The sequence below is a fragment of the Hyperolius riggenbachi genome, chromosome 4, assembly GCF_040937935.1.
Source record: "Hyperolius riggenbachi isolate aHypRig1 chromosome 4, aHypRig1.pri, whole genome shotgun sequence".
NCBI lineage: Eukaryota > Metazoa > Chordata > Amphibia > Anura > Hyperoliidae > Hyperolius > Hyperolius riggenbachi.
The window spans coordinates 462,933,511-462,957,494 of NC_090649.1; the positions used below are offsets into that span (position 1 = coordinate 462,933,511).

At 45.2% G+C, this 23,984-nt stretch overlaps 1 protein-coding gene across 1 annotated transcript in view; it reads left to right on the top strand.

Moving 5' to 3' along the window:
• The window catches only part of TLR5 (toll like receptor 5), an 83,754-nt gene that overhangs the window by 33,437 nt on the left and 26,333 nt on the right, over window positions 1-23,984 (top strand). Inside the window, exon 2 of the mRNA XM_068232835.1 lies at window positions 16,770-16,825. Coding sequence (XP_068088936.1) covers window positions 16,815-16,825 — 11 coding nt within the window. The 5' untranslated portion in view covers window positions 16,770-16,814. The remainder of the gene's footprint in view (window positions 1-16,769; window positions 16,826-23,984) is intronic.

Consider the following 23,984-nt stretch of genomic DNA (forward strand, 5'->3'; position numbering starts at 1 on the left):
AAAATTGATTCATGTTTGTGGCAGTAATGTGACAAAATGTGGAAAACTTCAAGGGGGCCGAATACATTTGCAAACCACTGTAGTTCAATGTATAAAGATAAACCAGGATTAAACGTTATCCTCACAGCCAGACGGCTGCTGTGCTGCTGATGCGCGCTTTGGTGCGCTCCCACGGGTGATCGCGGGCGTGCCCTCATGCCCTCGTGCCGCCCCCGGTAGCCCGGAGAGCAATTAATGGGAACATGGTTCCTGTTCATTGATCTATGTCCACGGAAAAAAAAACAATGGCCTCTTGTCTTTCTGAAAAAAAAAAAAAGTTTCCCTACCTCTTCTCGCTTCCTGGAAGCGTGAAAGACCAAAAAAAAAAAATCTCAATTTAGCCATCTTGTGGCCATATAGTAAAACTACATCTACATACATTTTTTTTCAATACATAAAACACACATTATTACATTTAAAATTAACTGTTTATTTCCCACACCAAAAATTACCCCAACAGGATTTTTAATGGAAAAAAAAAAATTACAATAAAAAAACATAAATAGTTACCTAAGGGTCTGAACTTTTTAAATATACATGTGAAGAAGTTATATTACAAACATTTTTTAAATTATAAGCTTGTAAATAGTGAACAACTCAAAACTGAAAAACGCACCTTTATTTCCAAATAAAATATTGGCGCCATACATTGTGATAGGGACAAAATTTAAATGGTGTAATAACCGAGACAAATGGGCAAATTTAATTACGGTGGCATGTATTATTTTGAAGCTATAATGGCCGAAAACGGAGAATTAATTATTTTTTTTCTATTTTTTTTCTTAATACTCCTGTGAAAATGCATTTAGAAAAAAATAATTCATAGCAAAATGTACCACCCAAAGAAAGCCTCATTGGTGGCGGAAAAAACAAGATATAGTTCAATTCATTGTGATAATTAGTGATAAAGTTATAGGCTAATGAATGGGAGGTGAAAATTGCTCTGATGCATAAGTGGAAAATCCCTGCGGGCTGAAATGGTTAATCAATCAAAGGCAGGTAAGGGCCATACACAAAAGTCACAATGCACCATGTCATGGGACAAATAATAAATATCAATTGCCTGCAGCACCAATAATAAATGTATACCGCTCACTTAATAGAGAGCAATAACTGTGCGGACTGGCAAAAAATAAGACCACCACTTACCATAGGCCTGGATCGCACTTGGACGCTGTATCCACCGCGCACGGGCTCACGCGTATCGCACCCTGATGTGCTTCTTCGGAGCTAACGAATAGCGGTGCCGGGCGTCCCTCAATCCCCGCTAAACTGCCTGCTGATTGAGATGGGCGTGACCACGCCCCACATGCCGTCTATCTAGCGTAATTACGCAAGCATAGAGCGGCGCTATCCTATCTGCCTAAATATCTGTGTCCAGTCAGGGCAAGTGGGGGGGCATAGATATTTGAAAAAGAACACCAAACCATTTGGTGGATTAAGTACAAAATAATACAAAAAAGGGAAAATTATATAATGTTATATAGATGATCATCTATATAATTATATAGATGATCTTTTTCTAAGTCACAACAATAGACAATTAGAGTCAGCTTAAACTAATACCACACATACAGGAAAATTGTAATACTCACCTAAAGGTAATTTTCCTTTCCTGGTGTTTCTCCATGGCAGCATACTAATGGGTAAAGTCCCGCCCCCTTTACCCCTTGTAGGACGTCCAAAGATGTTAAAAAGCCCTCCCCATGCTCCTACCAGTATTCTTAGTGTTTATTACGAGCCGAAAGCATAGGGTGGGCCCGTATGCTGCCATGGAAAAACACCAGGAAAGGAAAATTACCTTTAGGCGAGTATTACAGTTTTCCTGTTTCCCTGGTGTTTTCCATGGCAGCATACTAATGGGCCTTAACTAGTATAAATAAGAAGGGTGGGACTGATATGCCAAGAAAATTCAATTTTTAATGAACAGAAATTTATAGTACAAACAAATTAAATTGCAGAAGGTACAGTGGAGGAAATCACAGCTTTTCCAAAGTCCACTGACGTAAGCAGTGCAGGGTCTACACAATAATGCTTTATGAATGTATGACCCGATGCCCAATTTGCTGCCTTACACACATTCTGTAAAGATACTCTGCCTAAGGAAGCCCATAAGGACGATAGACTTCTCGTCGTATGAGCTCCGAAGTCCTGTGGTGGCTGTAAGCCATTGGCTTTGTATGCCAGTTGAATTATATCTACCACCCATCTTGCTAAAGTTCTGGTGGAGGCTGATTTGCCTTTTCTGTACCCTGAAGGTACTATGAATAAGCATTCTGAGTCTCTAAACGATTCTGTTAATTGGAGATAAGTTTTGATTACCGAAGGAAGATCCAAAGGGTGTATTCTTGTGGAATCTGACTGCATTCTGAAGCTTGGAAGGACCCACTCCTGGTTGAGGTGAAACATGGACGTAACTTTTGGTAAAAAAGATTGCATTGGGTACAGCACCAGTCTATCGTCATATATGACTAGATGCGGCTCCTTGCAGCCTAGGGCCTGAATTTCTGAAGTTCTTCTTCCTGACGTGATAGCTATTAGAAAAACAGCTTTTTTTGACATATTTTGAATGGAGATATTTTCTGGAGCCATTGATTAATGGAACGCTAAGAAATCTAGCACCATCGGGAGATCCCATTTAGGAAAACGTGTTTTAAACGGTGGTTTTAATTTAATAGCTGCCTTAAAAAACTGTATTATCAATGGATTGGAAGCCCATGCGGTTCCTGAAATGGAAGAAATAGCAGAGATTTGTCCCTTTAGGGTAGAATATGCTAAACCCATCTGGAGTCCTCTTTGTAGGAATGATAATAACTGGGCTACTGAAAAGTTGTTTACTGAAAAATCTGATCTCTTCGCAAAGATCGAAAAGGCTTTCCATATTCTACTGTATGAATTTCTTGTATTATCCTTTCTTGCTGAAACTAATGTTTCCACCACATCTTCTGTACAACCTTCCTTTCTTAATCTGCGTTTCTCAAATTCCACCCCATCAAGTGAAGACGCCGAGGATTGTGATGTGATATCGAGCCTTGAGTCAGCAGATCTGGTATCTGTGGGAGTGGGATCGGGTCTTGAGTGCTGAGTTGCATCAGGAGTGTAAACCACGGCCTCCTGGGCCACCAGGGCAGAACCGCCACACACGAGGCCTTCGACAACTTTAGCGTGGTCAGAAATCTGTATATTAAGGGAACTGGCGGGAAGGCATACATCAACTTGAATTCCCATGGCTGGATCAGAGCATCTACTGCCCATGCTTCCGGATCCGGAAATCTGGAGCAATACTTCTTCACTTTGCAATTTTTGTTCGAGGCAAACAGATCTACCTCTGGAAGACCCCACTTCTCCACTAACATCATGAAGGCTGACTGATGGAGAGACCACTCTGTATTGTTGAACAAGTTTCTCGATAGATAATCCGCTTGCTGATTCTGACTGCCTGGAAGATATAGGGCTGAAATGTTCAACAGAAATTCCTCCGCCAACTCCATAATTGGAGAAACTTCTTTCAAAAGACTCTTGCTGTGTGTTCCCCCTTGCTTTTTGATGTAGGCAACAGCCGAAACATTGTCCATCCTGAACAAGACTGACTTGCCCCTCAGATAAGGAAGAAAGTGAAGCAATGCTTGGTATGCAGCTTTGAGTTCTAGTACGTTGGAGACAATATGTTGTGTTGCCATTCTCCATCTGCCCTGGGCTACCTTGTTGTTGTATATTGCCCCCCAACCAATGCAACTTGCATCTGTTGTTACTACCTCCCAAGTCGGAAGGATGAGGGAATGACAATTGCTCAGATTCTTTGCCTCTGTCCACCAGCGAAGAGATTGTAGTATTTCCACTGGAACACAAATCTCCTGAAGGAAGGATGTATCTGTCCATTGTTGCAGAAAATTTATCTGAAAGGGGCGTAGATGCCAATGGGCCCACTTTACCATTGGTATGGCTGAAGACATTAGGCCTAAAGTCTGCATACAAGCTCTCGCTGTCAAAACTTGATTCTGGATTATTTAAGATATCTTCCTCTGAATCTTTAGTTTCTTGTCCTGCGGAAGCGAAATGGTTCTGTCTTGTGTGTTGAAAAGAGCCCCCAGAAAGAGCATTACTTGGGTGGGAATCAATTGGCTCTTTGGATAATTCACAATCCAACCGAACTCTTCCAAAGTTCTGATCACTACCTTCTGATGTTCCATCAAGGTTTTCTCTGTAGATGCTAGTATCAGGATGTCGTCTAGATAGTGCAAAATTCGTATCCCTTGTATACGAATATGAGCGATGACTGTGAGTAGAATTTTTGTAAAAGTTCTGGGAGAGGTAGACAGACCAAAAGGTAAACAGACGAATTGTAAGTGACAATTTCCTATTGCGAACCGTAGGTATTTTTGAAAATTTGTGTGAATGGGGATGTGAAAATAGGCGTCTTTTAAGTCTACTGAGCACATCCAATCTCCTGGCTGGATTGCTAATGTGATGGAATGTAGACTCTCCATTTTGAATTTTTGCAGGAAAATGAACTTGTTTAGACCTTTTAGATCTAACACAGGCCTGAGATCTCCCGTCTTCTTTTTTATCAGGAACATGGGCGAATAGAACCCTCTTTTCCTTTCTGTATTTGGAACTTGAATCACTGCTCCTTGATTTTGGAGTTTTGACACATATTCTTGAATAGCTAATAGCCTCCTTTTGTCCTTCGGCATTGTAGTTTTTACAAAAGTGTTTTGAGGTGGATTTTTCTTGAATAACCATTGATGTCCCTTCGAAATGGTTGATAGAACCCATTTGTTGGTGATTGTTCCCGCCCAGACTCTGCTGTAGTGAATTAGCCTGGCTCCTACTGGAACAGCCTGGACGGGCCTCACTTCAAAAGGACTTTGTATTATCGGAGACATTAGAGGTGCTTCTATTTCTATTCGCCTTCCCCATTGAAGACTGACTATTCTTCCAAGGACGTCTGAATTCTCTTCCGGGCTTGTAAGATTTTGCCTCAAAGAACCTACTCTGGGTTTGTTTCTTGAAGGGTATAAACTTTTGTCTCCTAAACCGTCGGTCTTGAGGCAGGAAGCCAGATTTGCCTCCAGTAACTCTGGCGATTGCATCATCCATTCTTTCTCCGAATAGCTTCTTACCATCATAGGGTATTCTGGTCCAATTCTGTTTAGAATTAGGATCTGCCGACCATGATTTTAGCCACAAGGACCTCTTCATCATAATAGAGTACAGCATTGATCTACTTGCCGATCTAACTGCATCCACACTTGCTGTCCCTACAAATTCCGACGTAATTTTTAAGTCTTCTAACATGGAAATAATAGTTTCCCTACTACGACCGTTTCTGGCTGCACTTTGGATATCTGAAACCCAAACTTTCATAGCCTTGGCTACAGAAGTTAGCGCTACTGCTGCCCTGGAAGCTTCTCCTGCTGCCAGGTATGCTCTTTTTAAGTCTGTATCCATCTGTCTATCCATCACATCCTTGAATACTGCCGCATCTTCCATAGGCAGGGTCACGTTTCTCACGACTCTCATCAATGAAGCATCAACCACTGGATTGTTCTGGAATAGATACAACTGATTCTCTTCCAAAGGGTAAAGTTTTTGGAACCGATTCTTGAATGAGGGTTTCTTGACCGTTTTTTCCCATTCTTGTAGGATGACCTCCTTGATCTCTTCCATCAGGGGAAAAGCTACGATTTTCTTATTTAAATGCTTATAGTATCTTTTTCTTTTTTCTTTTGATGACGAATGCTCATCCTCCCACTGAATGGCCTCTTTAATTTGTGAGATAAATGAAGGGATTAACTTGAAGTCGAAATCTTCATTATCATCCTCAGAACCCTCTGAGTCTGAACATGAGTCTAATTGCTCTGGAGAAGACATATTAGATGTGCTTTGGCCAGAAGTATGTTGTTTCAGGGATAGCTCAGATACTGTGTCCTTTACTACCTGCTTTATAAGAGAGGAAACCTCCTTATCCTCCCTGGCGATATCTAAATGGCATAATTCACAAACTTTTTTATTATAAAGGGCTGTTCTGCCACAAATCCAGCAGTCTTTAACTAAATCCGGATTCCGCGATGGCCGAGTAGACAGAATTGAAGACTCGCTTGATGAGGATCTTCTTGATGTAGAATCTTTGTGAGCTGGTGACTTTTGACTTATGACAGGTCTCTCTTTAGAACCTGATCTCGATCTGGACTTTTCTCTTTGTCTTTCCGCCCTGGCCTGTACTTCAGAACTTGGCCCCGGAAGTACTTTAACTGATGTGGATTCTTTTGGTCACTCTTCCCTCCGATGATCTGCATCATCCTCCTTGGATCTGTGAAGAAGGAGTATCCCTTTAAGTAACTCCTCTTCCACTCTTTTAAATAAATAACAATACTTACCAGGTCTTACCTATTTGATTTAGATTTTGACTTAGAGGACTTTCCGTCCGAGCCTTCTCTCTTTTTCCCCATATTGCATATACCTAACAATAACCAAACAATATAATTACCTAACTGTCAATGAGACTACTATTTTCCATCTTACTGCTTTCGTCAAAGAGAAAAAGCCTACCAGTATCTGCAGATTCACAGCACAGAAAAATACCAAGGCCTTGCAAACACCTCCAGCAGCGTCCCCGTCCCAGGAATTACTGGCGACCATAGCGCTGAAAGGAAGAGGCTTTTATACCCCTCCCAATCCTCTTCGTCACGTCCTGCTCACTTGCCCATAAACAAAATGGCTGCCGAGCCACTTCCGCCCCAACCGGGATACTGGCTCTGCCTGCGCATGCGCATTGGCGACCCCGGAAGATCGGAAACGTCCCGCCGTGCCGCCGCTACACTATCAACCGGCGCATGGAAAGCCTTCACACGCATGCGTATCCGCATGCCCGGACTTCGCATATGGAGCTCCCAGCCACACGAAAAGCCAGAAAACGGGTGAGCTATAAGACAGAACTTTGGGGAAAACCCTAGACCTGACATTACACAATCTGACCAAGAACACAAACAGTATAGGCAATGCAGTATGGGGAGCTACCATACCTCAGTATGTAGTGTAGCCACAGGACCACCTCATTCGGTTTTGTTTTTCTTTTACCCAGAGAGAAGCCAGAGGGGTTCTGTACCTTATAGGAGAGTTTATCAACCTAAGGCACAGACTTCAGTAGGAGAGTGTGAACCTACTGGTCGCCGCGGACTGCGGAGGTAAGACCCACTATGATCCTTGGACACCTACATCTTGAGGCGAGGAAAATTTTTAGAATACTGGTAGGAGCATGGGGAGGGCTTTTTAACATCTTTGGACGTCCTACAAGGGGTAAAGGGGGCGGGACTTTACCCATTAGTATGCTGCCATGGAAAACACCAGGGAAAATTAAATGTTTCCATGTTTTTATTGAACACACCATGTAAACATTCACAGTGCAGGTAGAAAAAAAGTATGTGAACCCTTGGATGTAATAACTGGTTAAAGCTCCTTTGGCAGCAATAACTTCAACCAAACATTTCCTGTAGTAACAGATCAGACATGCACAACGGTCAGGAGTAATTCTTGATCATTCCTCTTTACAGAACTGTTTCAGTTCAGCAATATACTGGGGATGTCTGGTATAAATCGCTTTCTTGAGGTCATGCCACAGCATCTCAATCGGGTTGAGATCAAGACTCTGACTGGGCCACTCCCGAAAGCATATTTTCTTCTGTTTAAGTCATTCTGTTGTTGATTTACTTCTATGCGTGGGGTCGTTGTCCTGTTGCAACACACATCTTTTGCTGAGCTTTGGCTGGTGGACAGATGACCTTAAGTTCTTTTGCAAAATTTCTTGATAAACTTTGGAATTAATTTTTCCTTCGATGATGGCAATCTGTCCAGGCCATGACACAGCAAAGTAGACCCAAACCATGATGCCCCCACCACCATACTTCACAGTTTGGATGAGGGTTTGATGTTTGTGTGCTGTGCCTAATTTTCTACACACATGGGGTTGATTCACTAAACCGTGCTATGACAAATAGCACACCTTATCAGAGATAACACGCCTTATCAAAGGCAACAAGCCTTATCAAAGTTAATGTGCCTTATCAGAGTAGTATAGCGAGTGCTACGAGCCCACAGGGGCTCAGGGCAGGACGAGTGCCATTGTCAATTAGCAGGCATAAGTTTGTAGTGCAGGCGCTATGCTACTCTGATAAGGCATGTTATCTCTGATAAGGCTTGCTATCTCTGATAAGGCGTGCTATTTGTCATATTAGTAAATCAACCCCATAGTGTTGTCAACTTTGGTTTTATCTGTCCCCATGCTGGTCTGAGCACACTGATGATGCTGGCAGGTGTATGAATTTTGCACAGCACCCCCCCCCTCCCCACCCCCTGTACACAGCAGCCATGGCTGAAAGCATCCTTTGCATGTGCAACTCAGAAATATAAAAATTGTGCTTACTTAATACGCTCCTGGCAGTGACTGCTGCACACAGCTTTGCAGGAGCGTGCAAAGAGGGCATGTGGAGTGAACAGAATGGGGGTACAGCAGTAGCAGGGAGAGGAAACCTTTTTTCACCTCAAATTTAAAAAACATCCAAGATGACATGTGACATAATGACATAGGTGCATGTACAGTGCTAAGCACACAAATAACTATGCCGTGTTCCTTTTTTTTTCTTTCTCTACCTGAAAGAGTTAAAAATCAGGTATGTAAGTGGCAGTTCCTGTCTGGGTCAGGACCAGGTCATACTATAGACTAACCCTCACTGATAAGGAATTGCAGCCATAAAACACTTTCCTGGCAGTAAATGGCTTCTGAGAGCAGGAAAGAGATAAAACGGGTCAATAGTTCAAAGATTTTAGCTCTGGCATACTTCAATGCATGTGTCATTGAGCAGAGACAATGAAACCGTAAAAACTTAAAAAGTAGCTACAAATATAAAATAACACTGTGCAATTACTAAAAAAGTCATTTTTAGAAGAAGGAGGATAGATACAATAGTTTATTACATTCGCTTATTTTCACCTCGGATGTCCCTTAATTAAATTGAAGCCTGTTACATGAGCGGTGCAAAGGCAATTGGTGCTGCCCATCAATTTCTGCTGATGGGCATGTGCAGTACAATTTATCTTGATCAGTGCATGCGCAACATCAAAATTTGCGATCTAGAGGAAGTTTAAAGTTGAAGAGGGGGAACTTAGATTTAGGTCGGGCAGGGGTACACATTAGTGTTAGATGTGCGAGAGGGGAAGGATAAGGCCCTGTTTACACTTAATCAGTTGGTATGCGTTTTTTTCTCTTCTCCATAGCAGTGCATTGTGAAAAAGATTTCAGTTAAAATGCGTTAAGTGTTAAAGGTGCCATAGGAAAACATGGGCATTACTTTGAAAATCAGTTGTCCTTTCAGTTATAACTGAGAGTAACTGATTAAGTGTAAACGGGACCTAAGTGTTAAAGAGGAACTCTAGTGAAAATAATGTAATAAAAAAGTGCTTTATTTTTACAATAATTATATATAAATGATTTAGTCAGTGTTTGCCCATTGTAAAATCTTTTAAATCCCTGATTTTACATTCTGAAATGTATTACATGGTGACATTTTTACTGTTGGCAGGTGATGTAGCCGCTGCATGCTTCTTTGGCAGTTGGAAACAGTTGTAAACAGCTATTTCCCACAATGCAACAAGGTTCACAGACAGGAAACTGCCAGGAGTACCATGGTCCTCAGAGTTTCTTGTGGGAAGGGTTTCACCACAATATCAGCCATACAGCGCCCCCTGATGGTCTGTTTGTGAAAAGGAATAGATTTCTCATGTAAAAGGGGGTATCCGCTACTGACTGGGATAACGTTCAATTCTTGGTCGGAGTTTCTCTTTAAGGCTAGTACACACAATGCAATTTCCTATAAGATCGTTGGCTGCATTGATCATTTCCGGTATGTCCAATCTGCCCCAGATGAAGAACAGGATCGATATTGTGCAATACTGATCTGAAAATTGATCTTGATGAGGAGCAGATCTGACATGCTGAAATGATCAATTTAACTGATCTGATGGAAACTAGAATCCACCTACCCTGTTTATTTGGCTGCTAAAGGGTTAAAGAGGGCTGGTGACGTTAGCTAGAGCAGTGTATATCCCAGAGTGACACAGGAACTGATAAGCAGGAAGAGCTGTAATCTACTGGGGAAGAGAGAGCTTTTTTTTAAGTACACCACAAAGTTATCACGGACTTTACTGGCAGCCCAGATTTGTTTACTTTTATACGGACTGTCCATTACTGACGGTTGGCAGCACTGCCGTCCACTTTTCCCGTGAAAACCACTCTCGTGATCACTGCTGCTCGGTCCCTACCTTTAGCCTGGCAGGAGCATGGGGCTCTTGAAAGTAGTGTTGTCCGGATCATGAACGATTCGGATCTTTGATCCGAATCTATTTTATGAGTCGATCATCCGAATCATCAAAATGAACGATTCGGATCGCAAAAGGGGCGGGGCCAGAAGTGACACGCCCCCTCTCAGCGGGCAGCGGGGTCCTGGAAGCAGAGCTGAGATGGATCGCTCTGTTGGATGCGAGGCAGCCTTGCAGGGACAGCAGGTAGATGAGAGAGAGGGGACATGGGTGCCACTGCCCAGAGCCGGATTAAGGCTAAATGGGGCCCTAAGCAAAGTAACTGATTTGGGCCCCCCCATCATGTCGTAATAGAATCAGAAGATGCAGCTGCACAGCAATATGTCGCACACACCGGGCAGCCGAGCTACTGGTTGCTATGGGCAACAGCACGCTTTCCTCTGTGGGTGCACAATGCAGGGAATAGCAGCGGCAAAATGCAGAGTGAGAGATGAATGGCTGGGACATTTGCACTCAGGGGCTGGGGCACCCCTGTGAAGAGGGCGCTAGATATCACAGCAGCAGCACTTTCCCCCTGCATCTCCAGCCTGGCAATAGCAGAAAGCTCTGGACACCGCCAAACCGGAAGCCGTTCCCCAGACAGAATTACATAACCACTCCCACCACCGAACAACCAATTTCCTCCCAAACTAGACAGCCACCATGCAGCCTCCATCCCAGTGAATACGATAGTCCAGCAGAGAAGGCAGCCGCAGTGGGGGAGAATGACAGCACCAGATGAATCACATTCACCTATTGCGATCCAAGCAATAGAGGTCCCGTCAGGGGCGGCGCCAGGGGGGTGCTTGGGGGTGCTCGAGCACCCCCTAGAATTGTCCAAGCACCCCCAAAGCACCCCCTGGAGTGAACTGACTTCAGGCGTCTAAAAGACGCCAAGTCAGTTCACACACCGGCAGCACGGAGCAGCAGGCAGGGCTACGGTAAGATGGCCGCCCGGAGCCCTGTTCTGCAGACTTCGGGCGGCCATTTTCCCGTAGCCCTGCTCTCTGCATGCGGGCAGGAAGTCTCGTGGTGACGTCGGGAAGGAAGAGGATCGTGGGCGCGCGGGCGCTGCGCGCCACAATGAGGTCGGGACTCGGGACAGGAGGTCGGGAAAGAAGGTCTTCTGGCTGTAGGTGAGTAAATGGGTTTTTCTTTTCTTTTTCAGGTGATGCGGATTGTGCATATTGGGGTCATATCTGCTACGGATTGTGCATATTGGGGTCATATCTGCTACGGATTGTGCATATTGGGGTCATATCTGCTACGGATTGTGCATATTGGGGTCATATCTGCTACCGATTGTGCATATTGGGGCGATATCTGCTACCGATTGTGCATATTGGGGCGATATCTGCTACCGATTGTGCATATTGGGGTCATTTCTGCTACCGATTGTGCATATTGGGGTCATTTCTGCTACCGATTGTGCATATTGGGGTCATATCTGCTACCGATTGTGCATATTGGGGTCATATCTGCTACCGATTGTGCATATTGGGGTCATATCTGCTACCGATTGTGCATATTGGGGTCATATCTGCTACCGATTGTGCATATTGGGGTCATATCTGCTACCGATTGTGCATATTGGGGTCATATCTGCTACCGATTGTGCATATTGGGGTCATATCTGCTACCGATTGTGCATATTGGGGTCATATCTGCTACCGATTGTGCATATTGGGGTCATATCTGCTACCGATTGTGCATATTGGGGTCATATCTGCTACCGATTGTGCATATTGGGGTCATATCTGCTACCGATTGTGCATATTGGGACCATATCTGCTACCGATTGTGCATATTGGGACCATATCTGCTACCGATTGTGCATATTGGGACCATATCTGCTACCGATTGTGCATATTGGGACCATATCTGCTACCGATTGTGCATATTGGGACCATATCTGCTACCGATTGTGCATATTGGGGCCATATCTGCTACCGATTGTGCATATTGGGGCCATATCTGCTACCGATTGTGCATATTGGGACCATATCTGCTACCGATTGTGCATATTGGGACCATATCTGCTACCGATTGTGCATATTGGGGCCATATCTGCTACCGATTGTGCATATTGGGGCCATATCTGCTACCGATTGTGCATATTGGGGCCATATCTGCTACCGATTGTGCATATTGGGGCCATATCTGCTACCGATTGTGCATATTGGGGCCATATCTGCTACCGATTGTGCATATTGGGGCCATATCTGCTACCGATTGTGCATATTGGGGCCATATCTGCTACCGATTGTGCATATTGGGGCCATATCTGCTACCGATTGTGCATATTGGGGCCATATCTGCTACCGATTGTGCATATTGGGGCCATATCTGCTACCGATTGTGCATATTGGGGCCATATCTGATAACGATTGTGCATATTGGGGCCATATCTGATAACGATTGTGCATATTGGGGCCATATCTGATAACGATTGTGCATATTGGGGCCATATCTGATAACGATTGTGCATATTGGGGCCATATCTGATAACGATTGTGCATATTGGGGCCATATCTGATAACGATTGTGCATATTGGGGCCATATCTGCTACCGATTGTGCATATTGGGGCCATATCTGCTACCGATTGTGCATATTGGGGCCATATCTGATAACGATTGTGCATATTGGGGCCATATCTGATAACGATTGTGCATATTGGAGCCATATCTGATAACGATTGTGCATATTGGGGTCATTGGACGTGTTTTTTGTTAAAATCTGCTCACATTACGTGTATTTTCTTGAGAAAACCTCCACAATTATGTGAATTTTCTGGGAAAAGGGTCACCAAAACTTGGGCCCTCTGTCTTTGCGTTGCACTTTTAAAGGGAACCCGAGGTGAGAATAATATTGAGGCTGCCATATTTATCTCCCTTTAAGCAATACCAGTTGCCTGGCTGCCGTGCTGGTCCTCTGCCTCTTATTCTTTCAACCATAGACCCTGAACAAGCATGCAGCAGGTCAGGGGTTTCTGACAATATTGTCAGAACTGACAAGATTAGCTGCATGGCTTGTTTCTGGTGTAATTCAGTTCACTACTACAGCCAAATAGATCAGCAGGGCTGCCAGGCAACTAGTATTGTTTAAAAGGAAATAAATATGGCAGCCACCATATCACTCTCACCCTGGGTTCACTTTAAATTACAGTTAGCCCCGCCCTCATCCGGTCATGACCACGCCCATTTTTTCGCCGCGGCGCGCTTCGCGCGCCGCAGGTTGTAGCCACACCCATTTTTGGCGCGGCGCGCTTCAAGCGCCGCAGGTCGTCAGCTCCCCCGGAAATTGGTCCAGCACCTGCATAGCACCCCCTAAAAAAATTTCCTGGAGCCGCCACTGGGTCCCGTCATCCGGAGCCCATCTGTCTCCTCTAGAGTGCTGCCTCTCTGTTACTACTACTATTACTACTTCCTACTTCATGTCTGATCTGAGAATCAGGAAGTTCAGAGCGAGCGGCTGCACTGTAGAAGAGACAGATGGGTTTCAGATGACGGGATCTCTATCGCTTGGATCATGGATAGGTGAGTGAGCATTTGCCATCTGCTGCTATCATTCTTGCTGCAGCTGTGGTTCTCTGTGGGAAGGGAGGGTGGAGTGGGCAGCGGCAGAGCGCACAGTAGCAGGAGGGGGACCTAGGTGGGGAGCGTGGCTCTGAAGACAATCAGCAGCGCACGGCATCATTTGACAAGACAAATAACATTTATATCGCGCTTTTCTCCTGGTGGACTCAAAGCGCCAGAGCTGCAGCCACTAGGACGCGCCCTATAGGCAGTAGCAGTGTTAGAGAGACTTGCCTACGGTCTCCTACTGAATAGGTGCTGGCTTACTGAACAGGCAGAGCTGAGATTCGAACCCTGGTCTCCTGTGTCAGCGGCAGAGCCCTTAAAGGGACTCCAAGCAGTGCCTGTGGATATGCCTTTAAGCATACCCACAACTAATTCATTACATCCTCACACCTACCAGCATGATGTTTGTAATTATATCCCCCTGGGTTCCTTATATTTCATTGCATTGTGCTGAATCGAGCTGCCAACTTTGGAGAAAAGTCGTCCTGTGGCCGTGATTTCGATCGTGAAAATATCAAAAACTAAAAGGCATAGAGCAGCCGTTTGTATATATTGGAAAGAGGAGAAAAAGAGCTTTAAAATGATATGCATCTTTCCATAGTTACTGCACTGCTCAGAGTCCCTTTAACCATTATACCATCCAGCCACCGCTGACTTTGGAGAAAAGTCGTCCTGTGGCCGCGATTTCGATCGCGAAAATATCGAAAACTAAAAGGCATAGAGCAGCTGTTTATATATCATTGGAAAGAGGAGAAAGAGAGCTTTAAAATGATATGAATCTTTCCATAGCTACTGCACTGCTCAGAGTCCCTTTAACTATTATACCATCCAGCCACCGCTGACTTTGGAGAAAAGTCGTCCTGTGGCCGCGATTTCAATCGCGAAAATATCGAAAACTAAAAGGCATAGAGCAGCCGTTTAGATATCATTGGAAAGAGGAGAAAGAGAGCTTTAAAATGATATGCATCTTTCCATAGTTACTGCACTGCTCAGAGTCCCTTTAACCATTATACCATCCAACCACCGCTGACAGGATGGCAAGGGCTGGTTTATGTGCTAATGGGGCCCCTTTGACTCTGAATGGGGCCCCAAGCGACTGCTTTTGTTGCCTGGTCGGTAATCCGGCCCTGCCACTGCCAGATGTGTGTAGAGCACACATACTGGCTGCAATGTGCTGCCCATTATAGGCTGGCTGTTCCGTAGTGCTGCACAGTGATCACATTGGAAACTTTTGGCTCAGCACAGCTCAGTAACTTTGCAGGCACTGTGATTGCACTGCACTCGGCACTAAACAGCTGCACTTATCTTCTGGGAATGCTTTCCTTCACTGTGCGACGTTTGCAGTCAAAGTATACAGATGAGCATATAGGTGAAATACATGTAAAGCATATGATTGCTGCATGTGGGTATTGTGTGCAAACATTTCTGCTCTCTGCTCGTCCCTCCTCCCATCTCTGTCCACTCCCTGCCCTCTGTCCATCTTCTCCCCTTCTCTGTGTGTCCACCCCCCTCCCCTTCTCCTGTCCACAGCAGGGAAAGACCTGTCCTGCTAGTCATTTCACCCCGAATGCTTCGGTAGTAAAATGATCCGAGATTCGGATCAAAGATCCGGATCTTTTCAATGATCCGATTCGAATCATCCGGATCATTGAAAAGATCCGAACTTCCCATCTCTACTTCAAAGGATGCAATAGAACAATTCTCCCTAGCAACAGAGAGGATGTTCATTGGTCCACTATGAACCAATGAGACTTCTCCCTGTTGCTAAAGAATCCCATTGGTCAGTCCAATGCAGAACCCCATGCTAATATCGGCCACTAGGGACCAACGATCAAACGGTGGTGATTGGCAGTTGGACACTTGGTCTGGCTGTAGCCTGGGGCAGATGCGTTACCCCCCATTGGCTATATGGGGGAATGCATCAGCCTGCCAAAGATTATCGCAGACTGCACAGAAGTGTGACCTGCTTACCACAGCAGATCTTATTTATAAAATAGGAACCATCAGTTTAGCGATAAGCGGAGAATGGACAAAAATGTTTTCGTTCTCAGCTCAAGTGAGAACTCAGCCTAAAAGCGCATGTGAAAAAATGCGGCAGCCTAGTGTCTTGTTCCAATATTTGTCGGCTTTCGGAGACGCTTTTTCCGCCCTGTGGCATTTTTTTTAAGCTGGAAGAAGGCCCAGGTAACCAACAGCAAACTTTTTCATTCCACCTCGGATATCCTTTAAGAACCAGAGCCTTTTTCCCCAGAACTGACGTACTGTGACCACTGTGATTGGCGCACAGTGATCACAGGATGAAGAGACAATTAAATTGGCTTCTGACCGACGCACAGAGCTCAACTGTTATTAGGACAGCTAAGCGAGCAGCCTGCAGCGGTGACAGCAAGCAGCGGGAGCGCGTGGCGACGTGTAATTGATATCTACACCCCAGCAGGGGTAACAGGCAGTAAACAGGGTGTAGATTTCAATTACCGTACTTCCATCTGGATGTGGTGAAAACTGTATTAAGAACAATATGTAATACAAAAAAGTACAGGGTAACTTTGAATGTACGAGAAGTTTGTAATTCGAATGTTTTTAAGTACCTGTATGGAAACAGTAACCTGAGGTACTGATGGTTCTTCTTCAGAAGCTTGTTGATGCAGTAAGGTATTAGTGCTCAAAACATATTTGATGTAGTGTAAAAAAATGGATTCTGCGCGATAGAATGATAGAGAGATCGATAGAAAGATAGATAGATAGCCATACTGAATTATTCTTTTGTAACTATGGTAATTCTTTTATTTTTAAGGTTTTTCTGAGTAATGAAGAACATTCACCACTACTCGTGAGAAAGATGGGCATCAGGTAAGTTTCGATTTTTCAAATTTAAATGATTGCTGTGATCTTACTGAGCAAAAATTCAGCTCCAATGTGTTGAAGGAAAAGCCCAGACGCTTATGTGTACTCTGCTTCCTGCAGCCAATGTCGGGGCGAAAATAAAGGGGACATGGCCGGATTTGTACTTTGCAAAGCCTTAGGCCCGGTACCACCAACCGCCCCCCTCCCCCCACACACACGCAATATCATTCTGTCCAACACCCTGACTAACGATCACTTTTTTGCAGGAGGAAATGCCTGTTTAGTGACTCGTGTATACCTATGAATGTTTTCTCTCTGAAAAATGATGAATGATTGTTTTTCCTGTCAGAGCAGTGAGTCCCTAATGCCTGGTACGCACCAGATAGATGGGTTGAATCGATTTTCCAATCACTTATACAAAGTCGATTAGAAAAATGATCAGAAATCAGATTGGACCTGTCAGAAATAATCGATTCGACCGGTATATCTCATGGAAAATTGCATGGTGTGTACCAGGCATGAAGTAGCAGAGCAGTTATCCCTCTCTGCTCTTCTGTAATCACAGATCTGTTGCATTTATTTTCTGTTGTTTATTGTTCTGATTCTTTCACAGATTTTTTCGTTTTGTTTTTACTGTTTGCCAACACGGTACAAATATATATATTTTTTTATTTTTAGTATATGTTATTACTTTTGGTATACAAAACAGAAAGTAACAATGCAAAAGTGTACAACAGTACATATGCAAATATAGAGGAGTTGTCTGTCTCATACATCTGCAGTACTGTGCCTTTAAAATGAGCCAGCAAGGGGTTAAGATTTAGCTTAGAAGGGGCTGCCATAAATTTCTCTAGGGAGAAGAAAACCTTATCTTTCTGTTTAAGATTTACAATCCAGGGGGAGAGAGGAGAAGGAATGGCTCAAGTTATTAACAGTCTGACTAGCAATACACTGCAATACACTGTTTAGCCCAGCTTGAGTTGTAAAGTGGAAATGATAATTCTGTTAAAATGTTTACCTTACTGAATCAGAAATTGTGTCTACAACCAGAGTCACAGACTGCGCAGCAAGCACATGGTGATCCAGGTTTCTCTACACCCCTGGCACTATACTGAATTTTCATCGCGCTAGGCCATGGCCTTTGTGGCCTTTTTAGAAATCTGGCCCTGAAAGGGGAGACGCCCCTGTCCTGGGGGGGGGGGGGGGGGGGTTGTCGGGGGGAAGTGGAGCAGTGGGGGTCTATTACTAACCTTCTCTCACTCTTCTACAGGGGACCATCCTCCAGATCAGGTGTTTTTGTGGCTACACTTGTTAGAGGTGTAAAGATCATGATGGCCAAACTTGTTTTATGACCCTTGTGAGATGGGCCCCAGACCATGAAGGTCAACAAAGAGGAGGCAAGGGAAGGGGTGTGAACATTGGGGTCTAACCTAGCAAAGTTTTGCTGGAGGTGGCCCGTGAATTGTAGTTACCCCATTCCTCCTCATGCAGGCATATGGTTTTTACTGTAATGCGGGAATACTTAGAATTGTAGTATGTAATCTATTGTTCTTCTGACTTTGGATATCACATGGCCGTACCGGGTTTCAGAGAGAGGACTAAGCAAGTACAACAAAGTCTCTGTTATCCAGAACTCAGGCAACCGGAAGTCTCAACTAACCGGCATGCCTGAGGGGATAACTGGGAGTGGGTTTTGGGGGTTCTGCAGGGATATAAATACTTACCGGACCTCCAGCGACATCTTCTACCCTTCCTGTGGCTCCTAGCGGCTTTCTGAGGTCCATGCACAGCTAAACAACAAACTGCTCACCCTCAGCCACTCCATTCCTCCTCTGTCAGGACAGCAGTGCCACCGCCTCCCTTCTGCTGACAAATGAGTCACTGCTGCTCTCCTGCCTCCCCCCCCTCCTCAATCGCTGTCAGACTCCTCACACAGCACAACAAGCTGCTTTTCCCCAATAATGACCTCTTCACCTCGCTCTCCTCTCGCTTCTCCTCCTACTCTGACTGCATGCTGTTAGTGTAAACACACAGTACAAACATGCTGCCCCTGTAATCTATGCTGCCTGATGCAAATGTTTCACCATGCTTCATGAGAGAACCATCCCTGTCCTGGAAAGCTGCTGGGAGCTACAAGAAGGTTAGAAGGTGTCACTGGAGGCTCGGTAAGTATTTATTGTTGCAGGGAAGAGGGGAGGGGCTGATTTTTAGGCCGGTGGCATAAGCTGCTGGCAAGCACATGTATTCGGCATCAATCGATCCCCGCCAGTGCTGGACACCTGGGACTTTGCTTTACTACTGAAGCGGCAAGCACATGTGGCTCACATTCTGTCCATAGCTTTGCTTCTATAAACTGTTTCTATTCACTTATCAGACTGATTGCTATTAGTGGCCTTTTTTCAGTTTTGGGTTTTTCCTCTTCACTGTTTATCTTCCTTAGTAAGTTCCCCCTACTGATACACAGAGCTTCCCAAACACTCTGCTCACTCTGAGTGGCTGTAAGAAAATAATGCTGGAAAGGGCAGAGAATCATCACCAGGTGGGTTGCCTACTGGCTCACGCTATGAAACAAAGGCCTGATTGTGTGCGAGAACAGTGCGTATTGCACAATAAGGCAAGCACAGTTGTGCAATTCAAATTCGTAGAGTTGCAGAAAAAAACCACAACAAATAATGATACTGTATGCCCACATGTTGTGCAAGAAGATTAGCTTCAGTGTGACAGTGTGCACGGGTTATACTGCTTGTGTACTGTATGTAGGCAATATTTACCTGTTGGTACGGTCCACTTATCAGTTAGCTTCTCCTACCTGAAGCCAGTCATATGGGCTCTGGTGCGTAACGTCACTGTCATCAGTAACCTCAATGGGCAGAGGCATGCCGAGTCCCAACCGTCCACATTTGCCCAGGACTGTTCTGGTTTGGGAGGTTTGGTCCTGTGTCCTACAGCAGCCCCGCTGTGCCCTGGCAGATGCCCTTCCCCCTCATGTGCTCCTCCTCCAGCATATAATGCAGGGATTGCGCAAGCTGAAAGTGTTCCCGTGCCGATGCTCGGGTACAAATTGAGATACTTACCTAAAGAGAGGGAAGCCTCAGGATCCTATTGAGGCTTCCCTCCCTGCTCTGATGTCCCCCGTCACTGAGCAGGCCCCTCCCATCGAAGATTAGCGACAACGTATTGTCGGTAATCATAGCGGGGCCACACAGCTCCTCTTCTTGCAGCGTGGCCACGCAGTAGCTGCGCGAGTCCGCCCGCACATGCACAGTAAGGAAGAGCCGTGGGTTCCGTGCTTCTGAGCATGCGCCGTGCTTGCGTGTCTACTGCATGACCACGCTGCAAGAAAAGGAGCTGCGCGGCTCCGATGTGGAGAGGGGCCGCGCTCAGCAACAGGAAACACTGGACCACTGAGGGAAGCCTCAATAGGATCCTGAGGCTTCCCTCTCTTCAGGTGAGTATCTTATGTGGATCCTGAGCTTCGGCTCGGGATCGTTTGAAGCATTGCATCTCTCACCTGCTCCTCTGGAGTCCAGCTATTTGCTTCCTCCTATCACCCTTAACTGCTCCTGTTTCAGCAGGCATACTGAGCTGGCATCAGGGCCGGATTTGTACTTTCCAGTGCCCTAGGCCTGCTGTCTCCAAGCGCCCCCCCCCAAATATATATTTTGTCCAACACTCTGACTAGCGATCATTGGTTTGAATGGGCTCATCTCAGTTGTGCTGCTCTGCCCCCCATTCAGCAAATAATTCCTGAAATTTGCGCTCCTGCCCGAATGTGCACAGCAGCCGATAGCGTTCTGGGCATGCATACTTGAGAAATGACGGAGATGTATGACCGGTACTTGTCAAGAATGCATAACACTGTACAGGCCAGGAGCGAGAAATTCCAGGGAGCGCGAGTGACCAGAGCATGCGCTGCTTCTTTGTCCTCTGTGCGACTGGCTGCATTCAGAGCCACAAACAGGTGGCAGGGCAGTGCAATGGAGAGAAGCCCATCCAAAACACAGAACAGGTAAGCAGCAAACATCCTGTCAAGACCCACTTTGGATGTTCTGTTGTAATTATAGTGGACCTGAACTCAGAACTTCCTCTCTGCTCTAAAAGATACGCAACAACATAACCTTTAAATAAAAACATTTCTTTGTTACAGCTGATACAAATCCTGCAATAAATCTGCAGTGTGTCTTCTTCCTGCTTTTATAGAAGCAGACATATTTTTAACATCCTGTGCTTTCAAATGAGCTTAGATGTTGTGGCAGTCAGGTGACACAGTGTAGAGATCAAATTACAACTTGTGACACAGAGGAGGGGGAATTAGACAGGCTCTCGAAATACATACATGGTACATGGTACTAAGCTCTGGGGACTCGGGGGCTAACACTGCCACAGCAGGGGGGGCGCAGCAGAAGGCCTGGCACTGTTATAACACATCAAGACGTGAGAGAGAGAGAAGCAGGGTTTGGGGAACTCTGGAATTCAGCTATGAGTGCAGAGCAGGGCGCTGGCTGGCTGCGCTGCGGGACCAGAAGAGATGATTTACTTTGACATATGACGTCTTCTCTCTCCAAGTCATGCCGTCCTTCTTATCTTATCTAATTTTATCGCCCTAGGCCGTGGCCTTCCTGGCCTTTCCAGAAATCCGGCCCTGCCCGTCCATTCCCTGCTCACCAAAAGGATTCTTTAAACCAGGCACATCACAATATATAGTAATCCAAGGTCTGAGAATAAAACATAAAAAGTCCGCCTTTCATGGCATAAAATCTTCTTTCTTTATATGGCTCAAAGCCCCGCTAAAATAAATGCGTACCAGATAAAATAACAATATAAGCATATCTCACATATCCTCCATTGACGGCCGCAAGGTCTCCCCGCATCAGCGCCGGTAACCACCGTCCTGTTGGAACCAGGAAGTGTGCGTATCTAAGCTCCACCCTACGTGTTTCATCACTAGGGGCGTGACTCATCAGGGGCCTCTGAGTCACGCCCCTAGTGACGAATCACGTAGGGCGGAGCTTAGATACGCACGCTTCCTGGTTCCAACAAGACGGTGGTTACCGGCGCTGATGCGGGGAGACCTGGCGGCCGTCAATGGAGGATATGTGAGATAGCTGGGATGGATTAGGAGGGGATGGATGGAGGGGATGGATAAACAAATGTGGATGGATGGATGGATAGATAGATAGATAGATAGAAGAGGGGGGATGGATGGATAGATAGAGGGGATGGATGGGGATGGATGGATAAACAGATATGCATGGATAGAAGTGGAGGGTGCTGGGCTCTGCCAACAGCGGGTTACACAACTGCTTCCCAGTCACACATCTGCTGCCGTGCAGCGCACAATGGGCACACTGATCCCGGCCTGGATGTCAGACAGAGTAACTTGGCAGGAAAGTCGGGTAGCTGGTAAGTGAGACAAGAAGCCGCACAACAGAAAGCAGCTGGTGAGGCAATCTTCATTCACTATGAGAGAGCGGAAACGTCTGAAGGAACATGTCGCTGCCACACAATGCCAGGTCTAGTTGTTGCAGATGTCGTACAATGCCAACACTTCCAATACATGCGTTCAACAAGCCATTAATACAGCAAAAATAATGCAGTTTCTCTGCTCAACAAAGTAATACAAGTGTAGATTAATTAACCTCCTTGGCATTATGATCTTTTCCGGATTTTAGGGCCTAAAAGCAGTACAGTGTTTTTGCATGCTTTTAGAACCTAAAACCTGGAAAAAATCATGCTGGCAGGGAGTTCTGCAGCAGCTCAGCACTCACTCTCCTCCCTGGGATCAAACTCTGCTGTTTTCCCTCTGTCCTCCAGGTGGCACTGTAGCCCTATAGTGAGATTGCCGGCTGTTGTCACGACGACAGACGGTGATCTCACCAAGGGGGAGCAGAGGAAGAAGAATGGCAGCCGACGTCGGGTACAAGCCCACCTTCTCAGGCCAATCACAGGGCCAATTTAATAGAGCCAAATAGTTCAGAGCGCTGTAAAAAAAAAGAGTTAATCTCTTTTAACATTTTTTGCTTAAACCAGTAGCTCTGATACACTCTTGGTTACATCAAGGATCAGTTACCTAGATTTCTTTGTTCTCTTCACCTCCTGTTAATCACTCCAAGGAGTGTGGAGTGAAACCCACCCCTGACGACGGTGGAAGGCGAAACCGGTCGGATTTAGATCAGGAAGCTAGCAGTTCTAAGAAATGTGGATGTGGGAGAGGAGGTCTCTCCCACATCCACACCACATGTGGGGCACTAGTGGGACAGAAATAAGCATAAGAATCCTGGTATAATAAAACCCCCATTATCCAGAGTCTCAAGCAACAGATAAAAAAACCTGGATGCATAAATCGATTTTTACACTTCTTTATACAGTAATAATCCTCTGTTACATTGAGTTAAGCCTGTCATTTGTCTTAATTTATTTTTCATCACTGTATTTTAACATTAATTCAGAGTTTATAGTAAGTATACAGTGTGGGGTATATTACTATTTTTAAGCTAGGCCTATTCTTAACTCAAGCAACCAGAAACTACACTTATCTGGCATCAGCCAATCCCAGATTATGGGGCTTTTACTGACATTCAGGGACAGCAAAATTGTATTTCACATAAGGTGGCACAATGTTGGTATGCCTCCTCTCAACCCGACTGGTTTCGCCTCCTGGTTTTGTCCTTCGTGTGTTTCATTTCACACTCCTTGGAGTGATAAACAGGAGGTGAAGAGACACAAAGTGGATGGGGTGTATCAGCACCCTGGAGCAAAAGATATAAGAGAGAAAACGGGAGCCCAATGGTTCAGTGTGTCAAAGTAACACAATTTTTGGAATTAATTAAGCAAAAGGTCTATTCACAAAGGTGGGTTGCTAGGGGCAACCGACCACTAGCAGCGGGTGGAGACAATGAACCCGACTCCACTCGGGGTGGTCTGTCAGGACCTCGGCTGGTTGCTTTCCTTGATAAAAAGAACCACTAGGCTTGTCTAAAAACACCATAGCTAATGCTTATACCCCTTCAACGGGGGAAATTGAGGGGTGGATTTAGCACATATAGGGGATAAAGAGGCGCCCTGGTTGTATAAAATATGTTAAAAACAACTAAAAAGAAACAAGTGAGGTGGCTTACCTCAGAGACGAAATTCTTAAACAAAGAATTTTTAATAACAGAGCACA